The sequence below is a fragment of the Diadema setosum genome, chromosome 18, assembly GCF_964275005.1.
Source record: "Diadema setosum chromosome 18, eeDiaSeto1, whole genome shotgun sequence".
In the NCBI taxonomy this organism is placed as follows: Eukaryota; Metazoa; Echinodermata; class Echinoidea; order Diadematoida; family Diadematidae; genus Diadema; species Diadema setosum.
In genome coordinates, this window is record NC_092702.1 from 14,047,380 (window position 1) to 14,074,221 (window position 26,842).

The 26,842-nt window shown below is 39.2% G+C and overlaps 1 protein-coding gene across 2 annotated transcripts in view; it reads right to left on the reverse strand.

Annotated features, from left to right (window-relative positions):
- LOC140241693 (protein regulator of cytokinesis 1-like) overlaps positions 1 to 26,842 on the reverse strand; it is a 35,345-nt gene that overhangs the window by 4,836 nt on the left and 3,667 nt on the right. Inside the window, exons 2-13 of one of the 2 annotated variants that reach the window (XM_072321436.1) lie at positions 26,315 to 26,570; positions 19,669 to 19,902; positions 18,808 to 18,978; positions 16,320 to 16,469; positions 14,929 to 15,076; positions 13,079 to 13,215; positions 12,523 to 12,618; positions 10,165 to 10,311; positions 9,415 to 9,537; positions 8,729 to 8,842; positions 7,349 to 7,408; positions 5,323 to 5,505 (exon numbers count right to left, since the gene is read on the reverse strand). In XM_072321436.1, the coding sequence (XP_072177537.1) occupies positions 5,323 to 5,505; positions 7,349 to 7,408; positions 8,729 to 8,842; positions 9,415 to 9,537; positions 10,165 to 10,311; positions 12,523 to 12,618; positions 13,079 to 13,215; positions 14,929 to 15,076; positions 16,320 to 16,469; positions 18,808 to 18,978; positions 19,669 to 19,902; positions 26,315 to 26,570 (1,819 nt within the window). The remainder of the gene's footprint in view (positions 1 to 5,322; positions 5,506 to 7,348; positions 7,409 to 8,728; positions 8,843 to 9,414; positions 9,538 to 10,164; positions 10,312 to 12,522; positions 12,619 to 13,078; positions 13,216 to 14,928; positions 15,077 to 16,319; positions 16,470 to 18,807; positions 18,979 to 19,668; positions 19,903 to 26,314; positions 26,571 to 26,842) is intronic. The other variant, XM_072321437.1, reaches the window with a different exon arrangement.

Below are 26,842 nucleotides of genomic sequence, written 5' to 3' on the forward strand. Positions count from 1 at the left end.
CAAGGACTAAAATATGGGAGTTTTTCCTCCATTTTCAGAATGGTTGGGAGATCTGCAATAAATATTTTGAGTATGAAGACTTTCTGATGACTATGCATTAGAGTGCCAATGGTTAAATGCCATTATAATATGGATTAACGCACATTAAGTAACAGTATATGTTGCATTACATGAGAGTGAAGGTAAACGAAAGGCTAGGCTTGATAAGTTTCAGTATAATATGTGTGGGACTGACCAGTCTTAGGTCTCAAGTGGCCAGTAGCCTGTGAACAGAGAAGAGAACAGAATGCACATATTACAGCCCCCGAAAAGGTGACCATTTTTGCTCTTTAGGAATTATCTCCATTCATGAAATCAACTTTCTTTTTCAAACGTTTGAAACTCAGCTTCACTTATCAGCCTCATGCATTTTCTCATCCAAAATACACACAAAATTCCAACCCTGGGTGTGGAAGTACACAGTGATAGAATCAGTCAACTTTTCAATGCACTCGGACATTTGAAAACAAAACTATTCTGAGATGTATCTTTCCTTAGTGATTCTGCTGTTTCTGAGCATTTCACTGTCTTCCTTGTTGAAATGAGGTACCATGGTCAAGAATTGACCCAAATAATACAGTCTGCAATATTATATCTCTGCACAGATTGAGAGTATTCAAGTGTGAAGAATATTTCATGTATTTAAGAATAAATGTGCTAACGAAGGGTATCAATCATACTTGAGTGTCAATCATATTTCTATAATCTTGATGACTACATCATATCCTGTATTTTCAATTATTTGTCTAAAAGCAAACTGAAAGTCGGTCATGTAGACTCCAGCAATGGACATCTCATCTGAAATGAATTTCTTCACAGGTGTCTGCATTTATTAGTAAGTATTGAGTTAATATTCAGTTCTACCTATGAGTAATAAAAATGCCTCTGCTCTCTTCTATGCTCCCGTTGATGAATTGTAAGATGAACTAGAAATGTCGCTATGGCGACTGGTATGCCTCCGCCATAATGCATGATTTTCCTAATAGGTCTATAACGGTAGTACATGTGGACAATGTGTGATTACATTTTCACAAAATTGGCAAAATATTAAAATGACATGTTTGTCACAAATGTGTTGAATGTTCACCTTCCTTGACCTACATTTAATTGGATGAATAGGAGAGCATGTATTTGGGGATTTAAGTACTTTAACTTGACTTTGACCCTTTCATAAGTTTATGCTTTGAGTAGTTTTCAAGGTATGGAGAAAAAGTGCAATTTCTGTATTGAATAGTAAATTGTTACCATTTTCATCTGGCCTTTGACCCCAAAATTCATAAGAGAATCACTGTCAGGCACAACATGCATAAGTTTCAAGATAACTTGAGCCACTTCTGAGATATGGAGGAAGAAGTAAGTTCAGCACTTTCAATTGATCTTTGACCTTTTGACCTTTGACCCTTTTGGCAAAAAAAAACAAACAAACTTCCCAGAGAATCTCTATTCGGATATACATGCATACACCAAGTTTCAAAAAAAAAATAATCCTGCTGGCATTGCATGAATACGAGGGAAATAGTAAAATTTTGAAGTGTTGCCCTTGACCTTTGACCCCTGACCCCATGAACCCAAAATTGCCTAGATAATCACTGCCAGTCAGTGGATGCATATATATTACGGTCAATGAAGATACCTTGAACAATTTCCAAGATATGGAGAAAAAAATGAAATTTTAACATTTTTACTTGATCTTTTGACTTTGACCTCACGACCCCAAACTTTCACCAGAGAATCTTAATTGGGTAATACATGTATACACTAGGTTTCAAGAAAATATCTTCAGGCATTGCATAGATATGGGGGAAATAGTGAAATTTTAAGCATTTGACCTTGACCTTTTGACTTTTGACCTTGAGCATGTGCACCCAAAAATTGATAGGCACAACTTCACTCCCTAATACACATACATGCCAAGTTTCATTAGGATACCTCCAAAGGTTTTTTAGTTACGCTGTCCACAAAATTCATTACGGACGGAAGGACGGACGGACAACCCGAAAACATAATGCCTCCGGCACCACTTCCTGGCGGAGGCATAAAAACATGTGTAATGATTACGTGAAATACAGGTTGATGCTGGGGAACTGCAGAAAGCTGACATTACATAGTGCTGTTTTTATGTAAAGTTAAAATGGATGGGATTTAGAAGATTGAGGGTGCGTTTCCAAATGCCCGTTTGTAACCGTCTGATTATCCAAGTTAAAATTAGATTTATTGACTGTAATTCAACTTGGGCACAAGAAGTATCTGAGGATACTATACTAGTATTTCAGAGATTCATAGAATGATTAAAAGACAGACTGACCATTCACATGCATCCAGACTAACTTTATTTTTAAAGAAGCGCAATCTACACTTTCAAAAGTTTTAAAAGTAAAAATCTACACATTAAATGCACACATTGTACGTGACCCAGCCCCCGTATGAAGGCTAAAGTGCCCTCAGTTTGTCCAAAATTAATAATTAGCTGACAATTTGGCTTCATTGATGTCTTATTTCTTTGATGGATGAAAAGAATTTAAGGTTTTACTATAGGAGTGAAGGAATCATTCAGTGGGCCTTTCAGAAAGAGTATTCACCAGTATGTAAACGTGCAAATGGTAGCAGACAGCAGAGCATTCTGTAACTAGCCATGTGACAACAAACTATTTTGGGACACACCTTACAATGCTGCTACGTATGTAGGTCACTTTCAACATTTAGTTTACATTTCTATCAATGACTCCTTTCTCTTGTATATGTGGGTTATGTATGTTTGTGCGTGTCATGTGTGTGTGTGTGGGCGGTCACTTTCAGTTGTGCTCTATCCCCACAGACTCTCACAATGATTATAGAAACAGAGGTTTCACTTCCAACAGTAAACAGCACAGCACAGTACAGATTGGCTATGTGCAAGAAGCCTCAGATATTCTGTCACTGCTCAGTGCGACGGTCTATGCATGGTGTCGGGACCAAGGATGAAATGTTGCAGGTAGTTTGGGTTTTTGTCGTTGATGAGTACAGTGCAGGGGAGTTGGCTTTATTGTCTGTTCTTTGCTGTTCTAGTCTAGTTTATTTGTCTGTTTTTGTTTTGTTTTTCCTGTGGTGTCACCTCTAATCCCAGGCAAGTGAAATCTAGAGCCATTCCATGGTTCACATGACTCACTTTGATGTGATGTAACCCCCTCCCCCTTTTTTTAAATCAATAAACGCAGTGAGTTCCTGTTGCACGGTTATCACACTATGTTTGCACTCTTAAGTTTTTGTTTAGGACAACTGGAGCTTAATTGTTTTGCACCATATCATTTTGCATACAATGCAGATGGACAGCAAAAAAAAAAAAAAAAAAAAAAATAATAATAATGAAATAAAATGATGTATTGACATTGGTAGGGAGGTCTCTATGAAGCCAGACAAACTTTGTTTGGTCATATGTTTCTCTCATATACTTTTGATGGGATTTGGGGGGGGGGGGGGGGGTATGTGATAACCCGAAGTGTGTTACAAGCAGCAACTGTATCACCCAAAGTCTGCCTCCAAGCATTGCACTTGTTATTTTGACAAGATGTTATCTGCTCCACAGCATTTGCTCCGGCGACAATAGCTCCCATGAAATATCTGCATGCTAAGCCAAACATAAATTCTACCCACACACATAACCCTAACCCTAATCCTAATAACAAACTAAACCTAAACCTGATCACAACCCTAACCCTTACCCTAAGTCTTTGGAGAAAATAAGACAGGGGCAATTGTTGCAGGAGCAAATGTTGTGTCACCTATGTTATCATCCATCTGTGATTTCATGTAACATCTGTAACTAGATTGACTGCCACCTGCAAACAACTGCACAGGTTACTGGTTTACAGTCTGAGGTTAAAGTCTAGCCAAACAAAAGGCAGACACAATGGATAGCAAAGATTATTTTTTCCTTTCTCATACTTGGCTTTGTCACATCCAATCTTCTTAGAAATGCAGACTCTAAGGCAACAATGCAGCCAAAATGTCTCTTATATTTGTAGCTGGTGCCATAAAAATATGCAACGCACCAGCACACCCACCACTTAAAACATCTTGTGCACTGACAGCCTTTAAGCATTGGTGTGGTGTATGAATCAGCACCACCTGTTGGCAAACTGAGACTACTGGTGTGAAAAACTCAGAGATGGCCAGATAGAATTAAAGAGAGGTCTTGAAAAAAATATCTATATGAAGCTACCTTGTACACAAAAGGGCCTGAGTTTAGGCTTTTGCAGGCATGAAAACTGGCATCGCTGAATAATCTGCATCCCCCTGTACTACACCCACAGTATGGCCCAAGGGTTGCGTGGGGTCAAACCGACTTTGTGACATTCACATGTGTGTACTGTAGAGCATGCATCTTGCAGCTAGACAAACGGTGCAACATACAAATGCGCATTTTGCACAGGTTCACTACATCTATCTGAGAGTGACCATTAGGCTTAATTGGGTGATTCTTCGTGATTACAAAGTGCATGGCAAAGGACAGGGCTAGTTTGTCCCCCCCCCCCCCCCACCTTGTGATGTCCTACTGCACCTAGTGAGAGACCATTGCTTTTTGTTCTCTTTAAAAAGATCCCACATTCATGTATAACAGGGAAAAGGACATGTAGCCCCTGTAATAAATCATTTGGAGCAGATTTTTTTTTCCAAAACAACTGAGTTTATCATGAAAGATGAACTATGCAGGGAATATGATCTAGAAATACTTGGGGTTCTTTGAAAAAAAAAAAATTCTACAACTGCAACTTGACTCGCTGATCAGGAGGGTTCTATGAAAGTAACAGTCATGAAAGGTGATGCTTTATCTCAACATTTGTATCAGGCTCTTCATAGAAGAAACTTAGCCTGTAAACCCTGCATGTGCCACATTCATAACTCATTTCCACCATGGTGTCACATTCACATTTATTGGCCCCAAAAATTCATCTAATTCAACTGAGTGCATGGATTAATCTTTTTTTTTTTTTTTTTTTTTTTACAATGAAAGGAAGCTAATATCATAGATCTGAGAAAGCTAATACACAGGTATCTGTTTTACCATATTTTGAATTCCAGAATATGCATAGTTGATGAGATTTCAATTTAGGGTGTGATGTTTGGTGGTAATATGTTTTGCCCACAAAACCCCTCTGATAATTTGAGGTTGAGTATATTGATGACCCATCCCCCCCCCCCCCCCCCCACCATGATGCTGTAAGTTTGACCAAGATAGCATGCTTGCTGCTAGATGAACAAATGCATATTGAATGAATGAATGCTGAATGAGATGTGAATACATACAGCAAAGTCAGTGTAGGTCCCACATGAGGAGGCGGTGGAGAGGGTGCTCATGTTAGTGGACTGAGTGTGGCCGCTCAATACCGTACTGGTGCTGAAGGCGGAGGACATATCGTTTCCGTTCTTCTCAGCCAGGACCCTGCGGTGGGCCAGTCGGGCAGGGGTGTTCCTCAGCGTTTTAGGGGTCTGGGGAGAAGGAGATTACAGTTTTACAAAAGATATTGAAAAGAACTTGGGGGAAAAAATTATTCTCAGGAGTTAAACTGTATATATTCAAACAAACACATTACGAAAACTGGGCACATCATCGTATTCACAACTTTTACCATGTCACCAATTGGTGTGATATAGATGACTTAAAACGAAGCATAGGAATACAAAGGAATGATGATTTTCATTCATGATAAATTGGCAATATTCAAACATGACATCACGGAGGCAGACACTCTTCTTTGTCTAAAAGCCATTGTTAATTTGCTGCTAACCCTACACTAGCTTCCCTAAATCTCTCCTGTCCCCTATCTCTTCTGCTGCCTCACAATTGCCCATTGTCTTCGCATTAAAGGGAAGGTAAACCCAAAGAGCAATGTGGATTGAGTGAAAGCAGCAACATTAGTAGAACACATCAGTGAAAGTTTGAGAAAAATCGGACAATCGATGCAAAAGTTATGAATTTTTAAAGTTTTGGTGTTGGAACCGCTGGATGAGGAGACTACTAGAGGATATGACGTATGAGTGGACAACAATACAAAGAAAATATAAAGGATATTCAACAAAAATTCACTTTTCTAGAATTATGAAAGAGCAGTGGACCAACCGCTTTCAGAAAGCAGGGGGAATAATTGCTACCCTTAACATATGTCAATATCAAGTTGATGGAATTTGTAATTTTCATGAAAGATGGATTTTTGTAGTATTTTCTTTATATTTTCTTGATATTGTAGTCCACTCATACGTCATAACCTCTAGTAGTCTCCTCATCCAGCGGTTCCAACACCAAAATTTAAAAAATTCATAACTTTTGCATCGATTGTCCGATTTTCTTCAAACTTTCACTGATGTGTTCTACTAATGTTGCTGCTTTCACTCAATCCACATTGTTCTTGGGGTTTATCTTCCCTTTAACCTTTCATGATTCCTGTGCTGCTCCTGCCCCCAACTGATGCTTTCTTCACATATTCATACATTAGTGGGGGTCAGACATACAGCATACGGACATAGCCATTGGGGTAGTCATTATCTTGATAAAATACAACAGAGGTTGTATTCATGAGATGATATTATTTCAAAGTCCGGTAGATGTTTCGCAGCATTATAATCACATATGGAAATTCTGTAGTCCTTTCTTTCTAGGTGCTGTGAACTTTAAACAGACGGGTTATGGTATTACAAATATCATCACATCAAAAACAGGTGACTTTAAAGCTATGTGGTGGATTTAGAAAAAATTCAAATTGTGGCAAACTAAGACACTGATACATGACACATTTTACTGTCAGTACAACCAGGATGGCTCATAAATTACTGTCAGCATGTTGCCCGAAAAAAAAAAAGAAAAAAAAAAAGAAGAAAAGTCTTCATATTGTGCAAGAATGTGTGTTTTCACAATCCCTTGTGGCTGGGGTGGGCTGAAGCTAGGATTGTAGTTTTCAACCTGAGACCACAGTGAATGAGTTTTAACCTACGGTCAGAGATTATTATTCCTTCTTTTTTTTTTTTTTTTTTTTTTTTTTTTTTTTTGGGGGGGGGGGTTACATTTATGGACACACTGGCTTTTTTTAAAGAGAATTTTTACTTTTGGAATATTGTCCATTGTTGGCATGGTGCCCAACATGTCTCACAAAAAAAATGAAGTCTGCCAATGCAATAAGATAAAAACCTTTCATGGACCACCCTCCTACTACGAACATGATTTTGGAGTTAGGAGTACGTTTGGTGTAAAGTGAAGCAAAGTGAAGTAGATTAAAATTGATTCCTGTCAGGAAGGCCTGATAGGATAAGAAAGATTGCAGGTCGTGGGGTTACTTACTGCAACTCTGGCTGTGTATGAAGGTGAAGGGAAAGGAATGTGCGGGGGTTTAGTGGATGACTGTGCAAGGCAGGGAGAAAAACGAAAGAATGAAAGTAAATATAGGGATCAGAAGCATGCTTGTGAAAAAGAAAAAATAAATTAAAGAATAACAAGATTGGAGTCTGCTGAGTCTCTCACTGTATGCCTGAGTGTAATCTACTGTCTGTACTGGTACATATATTGTGTGTAAGGCTGCCAACTGCTGACAACAAAAACACAAAATAAACTGATCGATGCATACTAACAGACATTTTGAAGGCTAAAATCATCAAAGTGCTAACACCTCCATTGCCAAGTGTGACTTCCGGTACAAATGCAATAAGAATACACATACAGTGCTTTCTTCAAGTGCATTTCCTTTATATACTATAAGCTGCCATATAATCGTAAAATCATAACTTGATCTGTGCTATTTAGCATACCTGTAACCTATATTCTGTGTCTCCATATCAATCTGGCAGCCTGGGGTTCCAGAGCACAATGGGCGGTGAGTTAGGCAGATACAGCTAAAAAATCCCCTTGAAATAGTGTAATAATTTCAGGAACAAGCTCTATTGATAATTTTCTTTCAAGTGTGTTATGTAATGACTCATAAACAAAATTATAATAAAAGATCAAAACAAATCAGAAGGAAAAACATACAGAGTTTTGAAGTGGGATTACTTGAAACTAGACACAAGCTGTGATGAAGGAACATGATGACGAATGCTATGAATAGTGATTTCATGCATGTGATACTGAGGAGCTTTCTATTTGTACACCTGACATGATCTGCAACACAAAATTTATTGACCATGGTGCTTCCTTATGGAAAGTGCTACATAAACGCTTGCCTAAAGGCCCGGGGAAGTGAAAAACAAAGTCTGGCAGGTGTTTTGGAATAATTAGAAAAATGCTGGCCTGAATTGGGTGAGCAAAAAGTTTTGAAACCACCATTCATCAATTTTCCCCCTTCAAACCAACAAAGTCAACCATACAGAAGTCCGAAGATGTGTAATGATGCAGTGTGCTTTAATTTTACATCAACAACACTGCAAGCTATACTGGCCACATAATTTGGCCACAATCTTGAAGCTTTCAATTTCTCACCACAAGCCATCATTACCGGGAATGCAGTTGCGGGATTGGGGTGCCAACGCCTTTTTTCAGCTTGATGCATACAGTGTACAGAATGTTTTCAGCGTCAAAATTGAGTTACAGATCATGACGGTTGTGCAAATCCTGAAATTACTGATGCCAGGACATGCAAGGAAACATGAGTACAGACGGAGAACAGCGGTGAACATGGGGGGGGGGGTGCATAGGGACAAGCATCCTTGTGTTTGGTCTCTGTCTTACCCTGGCAGTGGAGATGCCCTTGGGTGGCTTGGAGCTGGCCATCCTTGGGGACGGCATGATGCTACTGTGAGTAAGGCCAGGACGTGGTGAGGCTGGGACACCTGTCCTGTTCATCTGTGGCAGAATGAGAACGGTTGAAAAATGATTGCAACCTTCCCTTTCAATTCACTGTGAATTTCAAGAGAGGGTATACAATATACATGCCAACATTTTGCATTGAATTTTGTGAGTCACATGATAGTTGTAAATTTTGAAACTGGGCAAATTATTGCAATGTATAATTATGTTACGTTCTTGAAAAGAGATCTCATACTTTGTACTAATACTGTTCTATAATCCTCTCTCACGAATTAAACCACTTGAAGAATTGTCCTAAACATCAGAGTTCCCAAATTACATGGTATAAATAGATTTCTTCTTGAAAATCAAAACAACCGAAATACTTTTTAAAATGGAATAGAAAATTGCATGCAGTGTCAGGGGGTCTTCCAAGCAGAAGCAGACAAAGGAAACATGTGCTAATAAGATATTTGGGAACTAGTATCAGTTACTACAACTGATGTGTCAACTCCTTAAAAAATGGATAAAGCTGATTGGCTGTTGCAAAGTTGCTGCTATAGGCTACCACTCGGACACATTCGATCACTTCATTGTCTCTCCTTCTAGCGCGAGGCATCCTTACTCACCCCTCTGGGTCTCTTGTTTGGTGTCTTGGAGGAGGCTCCACCAAGGAAACGCCTCTTGACAGGCGTGTTGGGCTTGCTGCCATGCAGCATCTCTTCCTCCGTCTGCTTTTGACGGGCCCGCAGCTGTGGGAACACACCACATGGTGGGGGGGGGGGGGGGGGAGGGTATCATGTAAATTCACATCTCACATCCCTATGAACAGCATTACAGGAGAATTTCACAAAGCGGGTCTCGAACGGTAAATATGAATATGCACATGAGTGAGTTGATGATGTCCTAACTTCTTTCCGATTCTGATGAAATTTGCAATGTTGTGCTTATAAAACTTCACTCTTACTTTCTTATTTCACTAGTCCGGAATTTCCCTTCAACACATCACAAAGTGTGCTTACAACTCCTCACCAGAAAATCAGAAGTTGTGTGTTAGCATGAATACATCCTATAGGAAAGATCAGTAGATTTACATTTTTACATCAGCATAAACAAAACTACAGACATCCTGTTGAAATGCTGGAAAATCAAGCAGATGTCTTTCTAGTAAAGGTGCAAATTGTGCGAGATGAGGAAGTGAAAATTGATGAAGGTTTGAGGATGCTGCTCTCTTCAACACATTTCTCAATTTCTGCCAATCAAGAAACAAAACAAAACTATATATGCTCATAAATGAACTCATATTTGTTTTCACTTGTTTGCTCTGGTTAGAACAAATGGGAAACAAATGTCCCATAGGAGAGGAAGATTTGACATACCCTTTCCTCTTTAATCAGTTTCTTGTGGTTCTCATGGGCAGCCCACTGGGCAGCGACGTAGTCCATGAAGCGACAACCGTCTACCAGAAAGTCTCTTCCAGTCTCCTTCTCAAATTCGGCAATGCGCTCTCCAAGATCAGCCTCAATCTAGATAAAAAATAGGATAAAAACAATGCTACTAGATGGGATTTGTGGGACACCATGCACAATATTTCCGAGCTAGAGTAAGAGCATTTTCTCCACGATGAACTCTGAACAAAACTGATTAAATGCTGTTATTATCAAGCTTTATGCCCAGAAAGAAGAGCCACAGACCATTTTAAACGATCTACAATCCACCAAATGTAAGAACAGAGCCTCAAACAACATTAAAGGAACATGTTGATTACGGGCACACAACATGGTTGAAAGGGTAGAAAAATGTAATTCAACACATTTCTTCATTTCTGTCAATCACACTACACACTACAGATGAAAAGGAGAAAATGCTCTTTGAAACAAAGATCATAAAATTGCATTTGGACAGGCAACATGCACAGATACAAGTTTTGCCACATGAAAATGACATGAGAAACATTGTTCCAGAGGTTGGCGCAAACACTCAAGACACCATGCCTTGTTTCACATGAGCAGTTACAACAACTGCAACTTGCCACAAATGCGATCAATACCTACAGAAATAATGGCAATGCTCATGGCTCTCGTTGCTGGCTTCTATTACCCAGGTACCAGTATATTATCATGAGCTACTACTGATACAGCTACATTAGCCTCTGTTTAACTGACCATTTGGATTTGAAACAACGTGTCTATACAGTGGACTCCATTACAACAAAGTCCTTGGGTCTGGTTGTTTTCTATTGTTATAGCAAAAATTTGTTTCATAACCAAACAAATAAACAATAAAAAACATAGAGGCAATAATTTTGCCGCCTGAATTTTTATTTCGTTGTAACAAAAATTTCATGATAACCATATTCGCCACAACAGGAGTGCACTGTCGTCAAGACTTGATAATTCTAGTGCATGTCCAGGGGGGCATTTCATGAAGGAACTTGTCGGATAAAATGTCCGACAAGTCAATCATATCCGACAAGTTCAGAGAAATCAGCCAATCAGACTAAAGAATTTCTCAAAACTTGTCGGATATAATTGACTTGTCGCATTTTTTATCCGACAAGTTCCTTCATGAAATGCCCCCCAGGCCTCGAATTAACCGACGGCCACCGACGGCCATGGCCGTCGGTGCCCCTCTCGTTGGCCGCAATGCCTTTTTTTCCTTGATCAAAGTTACGGCCAAAAAAAAATGTGCCCTTTTTCTTGTGGCCATGGTGCCCTTTTAGAATGAAAGTTATTATTCATGACGTATAATATGCCGTTTCTCAAAGTCTACACTTTAATAAGCTTGAACTTTCCTGATCTCAAATATCATACCTTCAGTTCACTCGCGTCCAAATATATCTGATTCAAACTCAAAGTATCTTTCCGAGATACGAGACGACGTGTACGTACATGTATGCCCGACCGGCTTTTACCGTCCCGACTGCCTCCGCAGCGCAGCGGCCATAGAGTTACTAGCTAGGCAGCGGCGGGCCGGAGCAAGTGGTCGCAAGCCATGCTAAAAAATGCCAGGCCTGTCGGACGGCTGCAAGCATTGCCATCTCTCTCGCTCTGCATTCATGCCGCACCCGCATGCTCAAAGCAAAATGGCGCCAGAAGTGCTCCAAAGCGAGCGTGGCATATGCGTTGAGAACGTACTGTATTACAGAACCTACATCGTATTGCGTATGGCCTACTGCCTAACGTCGTCTGCTGCGGAGAGATCTTATGCATGCGTGCGCTGCTGGAGTGTAGCAGCACAGTCGATAGCATACAGCTCTATGGGGCATTCACATCATGTATAAACACCCAACATGCCCTTTCCAATGTGGCCTTGGTGCCCCTCTGACTGACCTAAGTGCCCTTTAATGGCTGGCCTCTTGGAAAAAGTGCCCTTTTCTAAATGGCCTTGTCCCTCCAAAATCCTATTTCAAGGCCTGCATGTCATTCACTATCAATAAATATTTGATAAGGGGCCAACATCTTTTTTTTTTTTAATTTTCAAACAATTTCATTCAGGAGAAATATCCCCAGACATATGACTTTCCCATCTTATTTGTAGAAGCTAGCCTTTATGATGACTTCATGAAATGATTTAATGATGCAAAGAGCGATGCTCAAATATGTCTGTAAAGATAGAGTGGAGCCACCTCTTAGTCTGCAGCTCTACTTTGTCAGTGTGATTTTGCATATTGTGAGCCCCGCCCATGAAGTAGTAGAGAATCACTGTATTTCAGGAAATTCGGTTCCGGGGGTTACCTTGGGTAGGTCCTTGTTGAGCTTTCTCCTTATCCTCTCTTCTTCCAGCAGGTTGCCTCCCCGGTTGTTGAAGCGGTTGGGATCATTGGCTTTTTTCTACAAAGAAAAACGAGAAGTTGTGACTGGTGAATATTTTGTATGTGTGTGTGTGTGTGTGTGCTGCTGTATGCAAAGTACATATTATTATTATTGTGGTTCTCCTTTGCTAGAATATTGCTGTGAAACCGCCATGTGAAAATGGCTTAGTCTTGTCTGGCTGTTCATTTTGGTTACTATGCATATCCCCCTTCAAAAAAAAAAAAAAAAAAATGGATTGAGTCAGTGCTAATAAAGTTAACGTTGAGTAAGCTGAGTCTATTTGGACTGAAGAGATAGCTTCGACTTGGAGAAAATTTGACTTATGAGGGATTAAAATCCATAGAATATGAAGAGAAGACGACTTGAAAAGACCTTCAACTTAGGCGATTATTCGACTTATGCGAGATCAACTACGCAAGGTTGACTGTATTTGTATTTAAAAAAGAAAAGAAAAGAAAAAGAAGACTTCCCCAGCTACCTCAAACTCCAGCATCTTCTTCCACATGTCCTCTCTCCTCCTGACAGCCTCAAGGAGTTCCTGGTTACTCTCGTAGTAGTTCTTGACCTGCACCAGGGCCTCATCGTGGAGGGTCAGCAGTTCCTCTGTGATCACATCTGAGTTTGACAAAGAAGTAGAAATATTAAAATCTTGATCATGGTTCTTCTCCGGACTTACTGTCCAGTGCATTGAGTCATTTTGTTTTGCTTTAATTTTTTTTTGTGTGTTTTTTTAAATAGAAAACATAACATGGATGATGGATGGCATGGTAGGTAACACACAGAATGTTCCATCCAAAAGGTTTTAAAGGATAAGTTCACCTTCATTAACATAAGGATTGAGAGAATGTAGCAATATTAGTAGAACACATCATTGAAAGTTTGAGGAAAATCGGACAATACGTTCAAAAGTTATGAATTTTTGAAGTTTTTGTGCAGTCACTGCTGGATGAGTAGACTACTGCAGTGTATGATGTCACATGCGTACAACAATATAAGGAAAATATAAAGAGAATTTCACAAAATTTCATCTTTTGAAAAAAGTACACATTCCCTTGACTCGTTACTGACATATGTTATGGGTAACATTATTCCCATTGCCTTTAGAAAGAGGCAAGTCAAGTGCTCTTTTATTATGCGAAAAAAAGTGAAAATATGTTGAATTTTCTTTACATTTTCTTTATACTCTTGTACACATATGACATCACGAGCCTTAGTAGTCTCCTCATCCAGTGGTTCCAACACAAAAATTTTAAAAATTCATAACTTTTGCATCGATCGTCCAATTTTCCTCAAACTTTCACTGATGTGTTCTACTAATACTGCTGCATTCTCTCAATCCTTATGTTTATGAAGGTGAACTTGTCCTTTAAATGCTTCGAGAGAGGTTATCGGTCTACATTCTCATAACCTCCGAAAAATATACCTTCAAGACCCAAGACTAGAACATCCTGTACATGCCCAAAAGTTAAAAGAAAAATAAAATAAAACAGTAATCACTAGTTTCGGTCAACATACTCTGAGAACAGATACTTTCAATTTGTAATCAAAGCTCTGAAGCTGAATTGTTGCCTGCATCCATATTCTGCTGTTGTGAGGTAATCTTATATATAACAATTCTTCTTGGCAAGGTAGAAATATGAAAATGCCCACCCTCTCCCTCCCAGCAAATATCACAGAGCCAAACAGCAGTGATACGAATTGAAATATTGCTTGTAGCTGTACAATTCTTACCTCCCTCAAGGAAGGAGAAGGTTATGTTTTCATCAGCGTTTGTTTGTGTGTCTGTGTAAAAGTTGTGGACGGATTTGGATGAAACTTGCAGGAAATGTTGATAATGGCACAACGAACAGATGTTTACTTTTTGTTAGTGATCCATGAATTTTTACGCATTTTTAAAGGATTTTTGATCTGTTGGCAGATAGGGTCAATGAATTTTGGAGTTCAAGCTGCGTGTATTTGAGGTTTGCATTTATAATCTATACGCTCTAAATCATGTGCTCTGCTCGGGTGGGGCACCGCGCAGCTGGAAGCTGATGACGTAAACAAAAGGCTTCTTTATTGGAAAATTGGGCAATTTTCAGCACGCATGTGGGGATGGAAATGAGCTACTTTGCTTATATAGTTCTCAATGTTATCATTGTTTTTTTCAGGTATACTGTTCCACAACCTCTCCTTTTCATCTAGGAAACCAGTACCACCAATCTAAAGGTGACATACAATACGGGCATTACAATATTACTGTATTGATGCCGCAGAGGTAGCTACAAATCAAGATCAATCGGGCAAACTGGATCAGAAGTGTCATCATAAGCAGGCAGTCCAACCCACCATCGTAGAAGGCCTCAAACTGGTTCCGCTGCTGCCGGCTGTAGAAGCACTTGTTCCACCATGACTCCAGCTCCTCACGGATCGCGTCCACAACTTTCTTCAGATTCTTCTTCTTCAGGTCCTCCAACTTGGCTACCTCCTCGCGCAACTAGGGAAGCCGACATGAGACAAATACAGGGAAACCCCATTACAAGGAGGTCATCGGGGGGGGGGGGGGGGGGGGCATTTCATGAAGCGTTTTGTCGCACAAATTGGTTGGACAAACTTGCTCTCAACCAATCAGATGCAAGGATCTCAGTAACTTTTAACGGTTTGTCAGAAAAAATATCTGACAAAACGCTTCATGAAATGCCTCCCCAGGAATGCCTTGTTGAACGACAAGACCTTGTTGAAAACTTACTAAAAAGTAACCAACTAAAATACACTAACAGAAAATTGGGACCTCTGAATTCACCTCATTAAATGTGGTACCTCGCTGTAAGTAAGCTCCTTATAAACTAGAAAAGCGGACATAAGACAAATACAAGGAAACCCCGTTACAAGGAGGTCACCACAATTGACTTGCTGAAAGAAAAGACCTTGCTGAAAACATACCAAAACAGTGACCAGCTAAATACTGTAACAGAAATTTGGGACCGCCGAATTCACCTCATTAAAAGTGGTACTTCGTTGTATGCAAGCTTCTTAAAAAGAGGTTTCCATGTACATCATGTATATATCGAGGGTACAGTTTAATTTGCTTTGTAAATGTGAAAGTCTGAAGAGGGCATCCATCCCAGATGGGGAAGTCTATTCTACTGCATGCGACATTGAGCTGCAACTTGTCTTTGTGTGCTGACGAATAAACGTTGCTATCTTGGATCATTTCTTCTCTGACAAACGACATCTTCCATCATTCAAGTACTTTGTTGGAAAGTTCAAATTTTCTTCTAGAATGAGGGCAACAAACATTAATCCTTTCCCCCTTTCTGTCTGTCTCAGTGTCTGTTTCTTTCTCTCTCCCTCTCGCTCCATCTCTTTCTTTCTCAGTAAAGACAGAAAATAAAAGGACTGAAAATACACAAACAGATAAGATGAGAATATCATTATAAGAACATACAGTATCCTTACGTAACAACGGAATGAGGGACCATTGCACATTACCACATTCCTAACAGCATTTCTTGGTTGCTATGTTAATTGAAAAGGAATACTAGGACCACATTTTCATGCTGTAAATTCTACAGCCATGGGAAATGCAAGAAGTTCTTCCTCTGAAGAAATAATGATGTGGGCTGAGTGGACAGTGTTGGTGCTTTCCCCGTTTTCTAATGAGCTAAATTGTTAATGGTTTTTCCTATTATCTCACACACTGAACTATCTCTGTCTTATCTAGTGGATTCTATGCTTACGGTTGTGAGTGTGCTCGGTTTGTGTCCCTCGAGCTTGCCGGCTGACACATCTCTCTCCTCCTGCGGGATGGAGAGTCGGTTCCACAATGCTGTCACTTTGTCCCTCAAGTCCTCCGCTATGTGCTTATTCTCTGTGTCCTTGAATTCCAGCTGGAGAGGGGGATTCAAAACATTTTTCATTCATAATTAACAAGTGTGTACAAGAGTTGAACTTTAACCTGTTGTGGACGAGCTGATTTTGCTGACACTCATTCCCACAGACATCTACCTGAGGAGAGTCGGGTAGTTTTAACTTTAACGGGATAACATGGAGAATAACATAGAACAGTCTTGCCTGTGACATTTTATTTGATCGCATCTCATTTACAGCAAAATCATGGCATGAACTAATATACATGCACTGTAGTACCATCAATGTACCAACAGGACATTGCTCAAATTTAGTCTCTCCTGGGGTAAAGGCACTATAGTCTCTCAGCTGTACTTATAAGGCATGAGTGTTTCATGGGGGTGGCTCTGATATGCAATTTGTTTCCTATTCTTTTTTGCTTATTTGTTTGTTAACCCTAACTAGGCCTGGGGGGGGGGGGCCCTCGCCGTTCCGTGCGATGTATCGCTATCGCGAAAAGCTATCGCCGCAATGTTTCATGACTTTTTTCTTTCGAGTCTCCCGCATCTTTTGACACCAAATTCGCGATGCCCGGGCGCGCGGTTCCGAAGTTGGGCATAAATATGTACGCGCATGTCGGACCAAATATTGCTCAAAAACGTGAATTCGTGTACAATTTCAATGCAAATTATAGAATGGGTAGCGAGAATCCTGCGATCTGATTGGTCGAGAGCTATGTATTCATTTTTACTGGCCGCACGCTGAGTCACAGTGGTAAACATGTTATCGCGCACTTAGCAAGAGTACGCGTACTTGTAACAAAGGTTCGCGCACTAAAGCAAGCGTTCGCGCACTCGGCTTGGCCATGCATCCAGTAAAAACTTATGCATGGCTGGCCATGCATCCAGTAAAAACCGTAAGTACGGGTATGCATGCCCTTTACGGAAAGCCAAAAGGAAATGCATCCAGTAATTTTGTCATCGGGTAACACGATAGAAAACTGGGTTTTTGACAAGAAAATTACCCATTCTATAAATCAAATGACGCACATGTCTTTTCGTGCGTCAGTCGGAATATAGTGTGCATGCGGTAACTATGGAATTTAGCCTAAACCCACTCGGCTTCGCCTCGTGGGTTAAGCATTCCATAGTTACCTTATGCACACAATTCCGACTGACGCATCAGACCTGTGCGTCATTTGTATACTGTGCTTACAGGCAAATTTCATAAAAGCATGATTATTCTGGGGTTTCATTGATTAAAATCAATTAATAACATATTTTCTTGTTTGGAGAAACGTCTCGGACAAATTTCAGCGAAAAAACAAAAAAAGTCAGAAAAACAAAGGAATACATAAGAAATTCAAAAAACAATAAAATACTTAAAAATTTTTTTTTTTTCTGATAGCACAAATTTTTCTCTTACGTTTGCTAAGGACACTAAAAAGAACATTTACACAAAAATGTGCCTGTTTTGAGCTTTATTTAGTGATTTATACCAAATTGTCTGATTTCATGCATCGTTATGCATAAATTAGCATAACTTAGCATACATGATAATTTAAAAAAAAATTAACTTCATGGTACTGTAGATTACGTCATAGGCAATGTGTGTGCCAATTTTCGCGCGTGATCGATGGCCGAGATCTGGAGGGGGGGCCTGGGAGCCCCCCCCCCGGCTTTATCGTCTACCTAAATAGCCCGGCCTGGTTAGGGTTAAGGATAAGTCATCTAATTCAAAACTGTGAATGAATTTTACCATCATTACAAGTCTTCAAGAGCTGTTGGCCCATAGGTTAGCGTCATGGAAGTGATAACTATTTTTTTATGTGTATAGTTCTACTCTATGATCACACATTTCAAGCAGATATCTACAAACTTCTCGAAAGTTGCTCGGTAATTATTTTAAAGGCACACGGTTCCGGTGGTTTAGTCAAATGCGTACGCGGGTGCATTGCGCAAGTTTCCTATAGAGACCTACGCTATCGACTCCTCTTTAGCGCTTACGCTGTGACCCACTTCCCCGAGTCTGAAGAAGTCCGATCCACTGTAGTCCGTGGTCCGATAACATTTCGGCTCATGATTCGGCTGAGAGGAATGACAGCTTTAGCAAACTTCTTTTGTGAAGTCATAATAAGAAGCACATGCACGCACCCTGGCATTACTACAGACTGCGCAATGCGCAGAGAAGACAACGAAGGCAATGTTACTTAGCAACACCTTCGCACTTTACTTTTGATGACAGCTAAACTTCAGTCTTCATATCAATGCTAACGGTGATCGACAGTATCATCAACAGCGCCCTCTACACTACCGGGACTATGCGCCTTGAAGAAAATACAACTATGATAAAAAAAGAAAGAAGAGGAAAGAATCCCACCTCTTGCTGAAGGTCCTTGAGGGCCTGGATGTTCTCCTTGGACAGAAGGAAGGACTCCTCCTCCTCACAGATAACCTCCCTCTCAAAGGAAGTCTCGGGCCCCTGCTCCAGGTGGTCCATGAGGACCAGGATCTCTTTCTTGGTGCTAGTGAAGGTCTTGTGCCTCTGGTCCTACAAAGAAAACAAAATGTTACCAATTACTTTGAAGTCTTTTGCTCAAGTCAACTACTATCAAATACCCTAGTCTTTGCAAAAGCTGGAACTGTAGGATTAGCACCTTAGCACAGGATGTAAGCTAGATGGGCATAGTATGGCTGAATTCACACTGAACATGTTTTTGTGATGATACTTTTTTGGTAAACTCACCAAATGTCAAACCTCATTATTGTCAGAACATAGAATTGCATACCACTTTGATATAATAGATATTTTTCAAGTGACATATAGTGCTATGGTAAAACCCCAAATGTTCACATGCACTTTAATTTTGTGAATTTTGCGAGAACCAAGATTCACAAAATAAAAATGCATGCGTCATCATGCAAATGTTCTTGTCAACACTACATGCACTGAATGCCAGTAGCAATTTGCGAAAATGTCATGCTGCAAAAAGTTTATCTGGTCAAATTTTTGCAGATTTCATGCCACAAAAATTTCTTGCTTAACGGTATCTAATTTCGGGAGGGGAAATTATTTCTTGCCATGTCATCTCTTTTTACTGTACAAGAACCTAAAAAAAAAAACCAAACAAGCAAAAAAACAAAACACTGACTGCTTTTAAGATGTCCCATGACCAACCACCAGGCTATCTGCAAGTGATGGAATTAGTTGTCAGAATAGCAAATGGATTAAGATGCAAACCTTCTCTGTGGATAGCGTATCAATGTGCTCCTTGAGAGTCTCTAGCTGTTCCTCAGTGGGTACCGTGCCCGTGGGGATGTAGTAGGGCGTGGTGCAGAGGATGTCACATAGGTGCTGCTCAACCTTCTTCAGACTCTCAAGTGACGTCATCCGCTCCTCCTTCTTGGTGCTGAGGGCATCCACCTGGAGACGCAAGGCCTTCTCTAGCTGGAGAATGGACAGCCCGGTCTCCGGCTACACACATAAAAATTCAAACATGCTAGGGCAAGTCCAAGATAACGCGCACGTTACGTATGGGACATTCAAAGACTTTTATGACCTGAAAAATAGTGTTAATGGCCTTTGATCATATTGAACTTTATCATGGTGATTGATATCTAGGAGAAGTATAACCATGTAAAAAATGGAGAAAAATGACCTTGTCAATTATATTCTAGAAGAGAAAATATGTGTCGTTACGTATGGGACCAGAAAAATTTTGTTGTTTTTTTACATTTTTTTCAACCTCAAAACTCTCTGAAAGTACTTCATTCTACAACTTGTAACTCATTGTGATGAAAGTCATAACACTCAAGATTATCAGAGGCAAGTTTCAAGTCATGAGGCAAAAAGCACTAATTACTAATTAACGACAGACATGACATGTTACGTATGAGACAGTTACAATGTACATATGGGACACTTTGTCCCGCATTCGTTTAGTGTGTGGAGAACCACGTTAATGGGTATTTTGCATAATTATTGAAGTAAAATCAGTTGAAACTACTCAAATACTGATCCACATTGTCAAGGGAACAATATTCCCCAAATATTTACCATCATGATCATATTTAATCATATTTCATAATTTGACCAACCGGAGTATTCATGGGTCAATCCACGTCAAATCAACCAGTGGTGTTAACCCGACCCCCTTCAATTTTCTTTAAACTTGCACCAAATGTGCCCCCAAGTGTCTGACGGAAGATTCTAAAATATTTTGCCCCAAGGTCAAACGGTTGCTAAGATACGGCCTCCCATAGCAACCAATGCGTGGCCAAATAACCGAGTTTAAATAAAATTTGCTATTTTTGATTGACTGCTGCAGCCAAGTTAGATGAGATACATTGCTCATTTTCTGTAAACTTGAAGAACTTTATGATGCTAACATGCACAATATGTTACAGCACGGATCTGACATTCGGTTATTGCGCAAGAGGTCACCGAAAATGGCGTTAAGCGTCAACGTTAATGTTTTTTGGTGCATGTTTGGAAGCTGATAACTTCAAAATTCAATTAGCTTAGAACCCAATATTATGCATATATAGAGACTCTCACTTGCTCTATACACCTACCAAAAATCGGACAAAAAGTATGCTCCGTTTCCTTGAAGGGCGCCCTCAAAGTTGGCTTTTTTCAAAAAGTTGCCAAGTTCAAGGTCACAAATCACCACTCGTCCCATCGAGAAGTGACACCAATTTTTGTGTATTGATAGACAGTTACCTATATTTTCATGGGTTACCAAAAAACTTTTGTAACCGGAATGTTTAATAGCTTTTTTATGCATTCGAAAATGGTCGTAAACACCCAAAAATCGACGTAAATTGACATATATAGGGTTTTCAGCATATTTCAAATGGTGATAAATCAGAGATGAAGTGCCAAGACACAATGGTATCTTCTGTGATGATAGTCTGTAACTAGTACTAAAAGGACATACATCACAACTTGTTTTGTCATATTGGCAATGACCTTGAAAATGCAGCTTAAAATCACAAAAAACAGTAAATTGCTCAATTTTCCGTGACCATAATGGTGCTAAAGTGTGTTTACATCAATTTTTAATTGTGTGCCATTTCAGTACCCATGGTGACTTTAAGCTGAAAACTGCTAATCATGTTCCATTTCTATTCTATTTCAAGCTACAAATAATATTTGAAGTCATCTCCAGATATTTTGACCTTGACATTGTTCTGAACACAGCTGTAAATTCCTTAATATTAGCATTATTCCCAACACACAAGTGATTTACAACTTTGCACACCATTTCAAACTTGAATTTCTCTCAGACAGAATGCCTGATCATATTTATATTTACAGTACTGGTAGTCTGTAATGAGCATTTAGAGGATGTAGTATCAACTGATTTGTCTCAAATGACATTGACCTTGAAAATACAGCTGAAAATCATAAAAATCAATAATCGTTCAAAATATTTTGCAATACACATTATTAGAGCCTGGGGTTTACAGTGACTCTGAATTGTGTATGATTTTTATATTGATGATGAGTTACAGCTGATAATTGCAAATTATTTCTTCCTTTTGTTCCATTTTGAGCCAAAAATAATATCAAAAATCATATGACCTTGACATTATTCTAAAAACAGTCATGAATGCCTTTGAGCATAAGAATATATCCACAACACACATAAGATACTGCTCTACAACATTATTTCGAAATTGATTTTCTCATCGACAGAATGCCTACAGTGTATGAAATTCAGAACCAGAAATTCGAAGTCAATGACATTACTAGGATGGAAGTAGTCTTGAAATTTATTCTCTTGATCATTCTATTTTTATGGCTAAAATGTTAATGGTGATTATGCATCCATTTTCTATAGGCATACAACTTGGATAAATTGGACACTACTGTAAGTGTGTGCACTGAGCATCATAGATCCTCAAAGTACCCATTACAGACTACCTTTAGTGCAAATATCAACATGACTTGGCATTCTGTCTATGAGAAAATCAATTTTGAAATGTGCTGTAGTGCTCAATGTGTGGTGAATATGCTCATTTTGAGGCATTATGGCTATTCTAAACTAAGGTCAAGGTCAAATGATATGTACATATGACTTTTGATATTATTTGCAGCTCAAGTGGAACAAAAGGGAAAATAATTAGCAATTATAGGCTGTAACACATCATTGATATATAACATACACACAATTCAAAGTCGCTGTAAACACCATTTTTAATTAAAGTGTGTATTGCAAATTTGAACGAATATTGATTTTATGATTTTAAGCTGTATTTTCAAGGTCAATGTCTTTGAGACAAATAAGTTGATACTACATCCTCTAAATTCTCATTACAGACTACCAGTACTGTAAATATAAATATGATCAGGCATTCTGTCTGAGAGAAATTCAAGTTTGAAATGGTGTACAAAGTTGTAAGTCACTTGTGTGTTAGGAAATGCTAATATTAAGGAATTTACATCTGTGTTCAGAACAATGTCAAGGTCAAAATATCTGGAGATGACTTCAAATATTATTTGTAGCTTGAAATAGAATAGAAATGGAACATGATTAGCAGTTTTCAGCTTAAAGTCACCAGGAGTACTGAAATGGCACTTAACTAAAAATTGATGTAAACACACTTTAGCACCATTATGGTCACGGAAAATTGAGCAATTTACTTTTTTTTGTGATTTTCAGCTGCATTTTCAAGGTCATTGCCAATAAGACAAAACAATTTGTGATGTATGTCCTTTTAGTACTAGTTACAGACTATCATCACAGAAGATACCATTGTGTCTTGGCACTTCATCTCTGATTTATCACCATTTGAAATATGCTGAAAACCCTATATGTCAATTTACGTCGATTTTTGGGTGTTTACGACCATTTTCGAATGTATAAAAAAGCTGTTAAACATTCCGGTTACAAAAGTTTTTTGGTAACCCATGAAAATATAGGTAAATGTCTATCAATACACAAAAATTGGTGTCACTCCTCGATGGGACAAGTGGTGATTTGTGACCTTGAACTTGGCAACTTTTTGAAAAAAACCAACTTTGAGGGCGCCCTTCAAGAAAACGGAGCATACTTTTTGTCCGATTTTTGGTAGGTGTGTAGAGCAAGTGAGAGTCTCTATATATATGCATAATATTGGGTTCTAAGCTAATTGAATTTTGAAGTTATCAGCTTCCAAACATGCACTCAAAAACATTAACGTTGACGCTTAACGCCATTTTCGGTGACCTCTTGCGCAATAACCGAATGTCAGATCCGTGCCGTAACATATTGTGCATGTTAGCATCATAAAGTTCTTCAAGTTTACAGAAAATGAGCAATGTATCTCATCTAACTTGGCTGCAGCAGTCAATCAAAAATAGCAAATTTTATTTAAACTCGGTTATTTGGCCACGCATTGGTTGCTATGGGAGGCCGTATCTTAGCAACCGTTTGACCTTGGGGCAAAATATTTTAGAATCTTCCGTCAGACACTTGGGGGCACATTTGGTGATAGTTTAAAGAAAATTGAAGGGGGTCGGGTTACAAATTGTCTGAAAATTGGTTGATTTGACGTGGATTGACCCTCATGCCTTTTGTCCCCCATGCGTTTAGTGTGTAGAGAACCATGTTCATGGGTATTTTGCATAATTATTGAAGTAGAATCAGTTGAAATTACTCAAATACTGATCCAGATTGTCAAGGGAATCAAATTTTCCCCAAATATTCACCATCATAATCACATTTAATCATATTTTATATTTTTATGACCAACCTGAGTATGCATGCCCTGTATTTTTATCAGGATAGTTACTACTAACAAATTGAATAGCAAAGTGTTTACTTTATTGATGAAGGGCAGTTTGCCATTCAGTTTCAATAAAAAACAACTTGACACAAGAAATATTAATTTTAATGAAGCTATGCAATACCTGCTGCGTGGAACCCCAGTGATCGAATAGATATATGTCTGTCTAGCCATCTGGTTGTTGATTCGAGTCACACCTTAGTATGTATACCCATGATTTTTGTCATGGCTACTACCAAAAACTTAATAACTGAGATATCCAGAAAAATGGTGTCCTAATAAAAGGTGGGTCACATATTTCATTAGGACCAATTCATTTTACTTTGTATTTGTTTGTTTTCTGATATCTCAGCCATTTCAAATTGGATCTTCATAAAATAAACTTAGAATTCCTCTAATCTTAGAATTGTATGCTCTTTAATAATTCATATAAGTGGTTTCCAATCATCTTGTAAAATGATGAAAACTGAATCCCCATTTCTATGAAAACTATACCATCCCTTTAATGCTGATTTTCATTGTGTATTTTGGCATCTCCCCCTTTCTGAAAATTGTTCAGTCAAGTACATGTATTGTTTCAAGTGTCTATAACTCAAAAGTAGCTGCAAAGTTGGGATGCTTTCTGCAGGATGATTGACGATTCGTGTATTGAGAGACCTTCCCAGCTACAATGTAGCTACATTTTGTACATGCATTCACATGCAATATGTATGAGGATGTCCCATTGCCTAATAAAAAATATTTCTTTTACTATTTTTTCTTCTTTCTGTGGTATTTAACTTCTGTAAACAATAGATTAGAACTTCCCAAAAGGGCAATCAAATAACCTTAGAAATTTCAGAAAAAACCTAAAAAAATGACCTCAACTTGTTACGTATGGGACATGTCATGATAGGACATGAGCTAATTTGCATACTCATTTGCATAATCCCTAAATTTTCATACCAAGTTAAACTATTTTATGAACTTATGTCCACATATTACTCAAATATAATTTGCTTTCCTATGAATAAATATGAATTTTTATAAATGTCCCATACGTAACGCTGTATTTCTCATTTATGCAAATGAAGCCCTTGAAATTTGCATAAATTTACATAATATCATATTTTTCTCCCTGGAATTCAAAACTTACCTCATAAGCTTCAAAATGATACCAAATATGTCAATATTCAGCAAAGATGAAATTTTGCCTTCTGAGGGGACCTTATCTTGGACTTGCCCACTAAGGTACATGCATGAAAGTATTTGGGTCCTTAAAATCTGATATTCTGGTGGGCTAAAAAATTAAGAAATGTATTGATTATATAGGATACACAGCAATTCACTTAGAATCTTAGTTGCCAAATCGGTCAGCAAAAGATCTTCTTTTTGAAAATTTGGTGGCCCCAAATATCAATTTTTAGCATCACTGGGCCACTGGTAATGTTTAGCCGTGCATAACTAATCTCTGCCTCCTGATCTTCACTGTATGGCAAGTGAGAGGATTGGTTAATACCAGGTGATTACCAGTACTCAATAGATCTTGCCAGGGCTCAAGTCAGGTGTTGTTTAAACACATTATTTCGCTGAGTTTTTATTATTGCAAAGTTTGTGAGTCTGATTACTTCAGAATTAAAGAACATGCAAGCATAATATCAACTCTGATCCCAACATGAATGTGATGTGCACGCATGTACTGGCAAGCAGTGCATAGACCATACATAAGTACCATGTATGATACACTGTGCTCCACAATCGCAGATTTAACGGTTAAGGCCACCGCACACTACACGATCAGACTGGTCTTAAAGTCTTAAGCCAAGCTGGGTCTTAAGACCAGTCGTACGACTGGACACCGCACACTATACGACCCGACTGTAAAGAGCGCGCAGTGCGCTTGCATTTCACTGCTTTGTGAATGGCTGAAAGCCTACGACCAGTCGTAGAAATTCAACATGTCAAATCTCTATGACTGGCGCTAAGACCCAGTCGTACGACCAGAAAATGGCATGAATGAATGAAAATGGGCAAAATCGTGTAGTGTGCGGCGGGCTTTAGTCCTGATGAACATAAAATTAGACTGGCTATGTAAATGGCATATTCATACTAGGTGACAGCATTTCCTGACTCACCTCAAATGGTTGCAGGCCCAGCTCCAGGCTGAGCGATGTGACCTTCTCCTTGGAGGTAGTGACGCTCTTCAGCAGCCGCTGCTGCAGGGACTCCTCCTCTTTCACCATCTCGCCCAGCAGGTTGCGGATGTGGAGCAGCACCACATTCTGCCTGTCCACGCGCTGCTCCTCGCAGATCCCGATCTCGTTCCAGATGTCGCGCAGCTTGTCCAGGGCTTGCTCCAGACACTGGCCGATCTCCATCTTCATGCTCTCTCTACAGATCCACAGCGGTCAAAGTACAAGCAAGCACAATATGAATGTAAGTTGATATTACTCAACTGTCATTCAAAAATGGTTTGAACACAACATTTCCTCCAAGACAAGGGACATGGTTGTAATTTGGCATTCTGCACATTCCATGCACCCCGGTATGTGCAATTCAAATCCCCCCCCCCCCCACTATGCACTGTTTTGACCTGAAAATGACACTTATCTTTGGTTTGTGTATGTACTCTGACATGTTTCTGTTTCTCAATGCCACTGCAA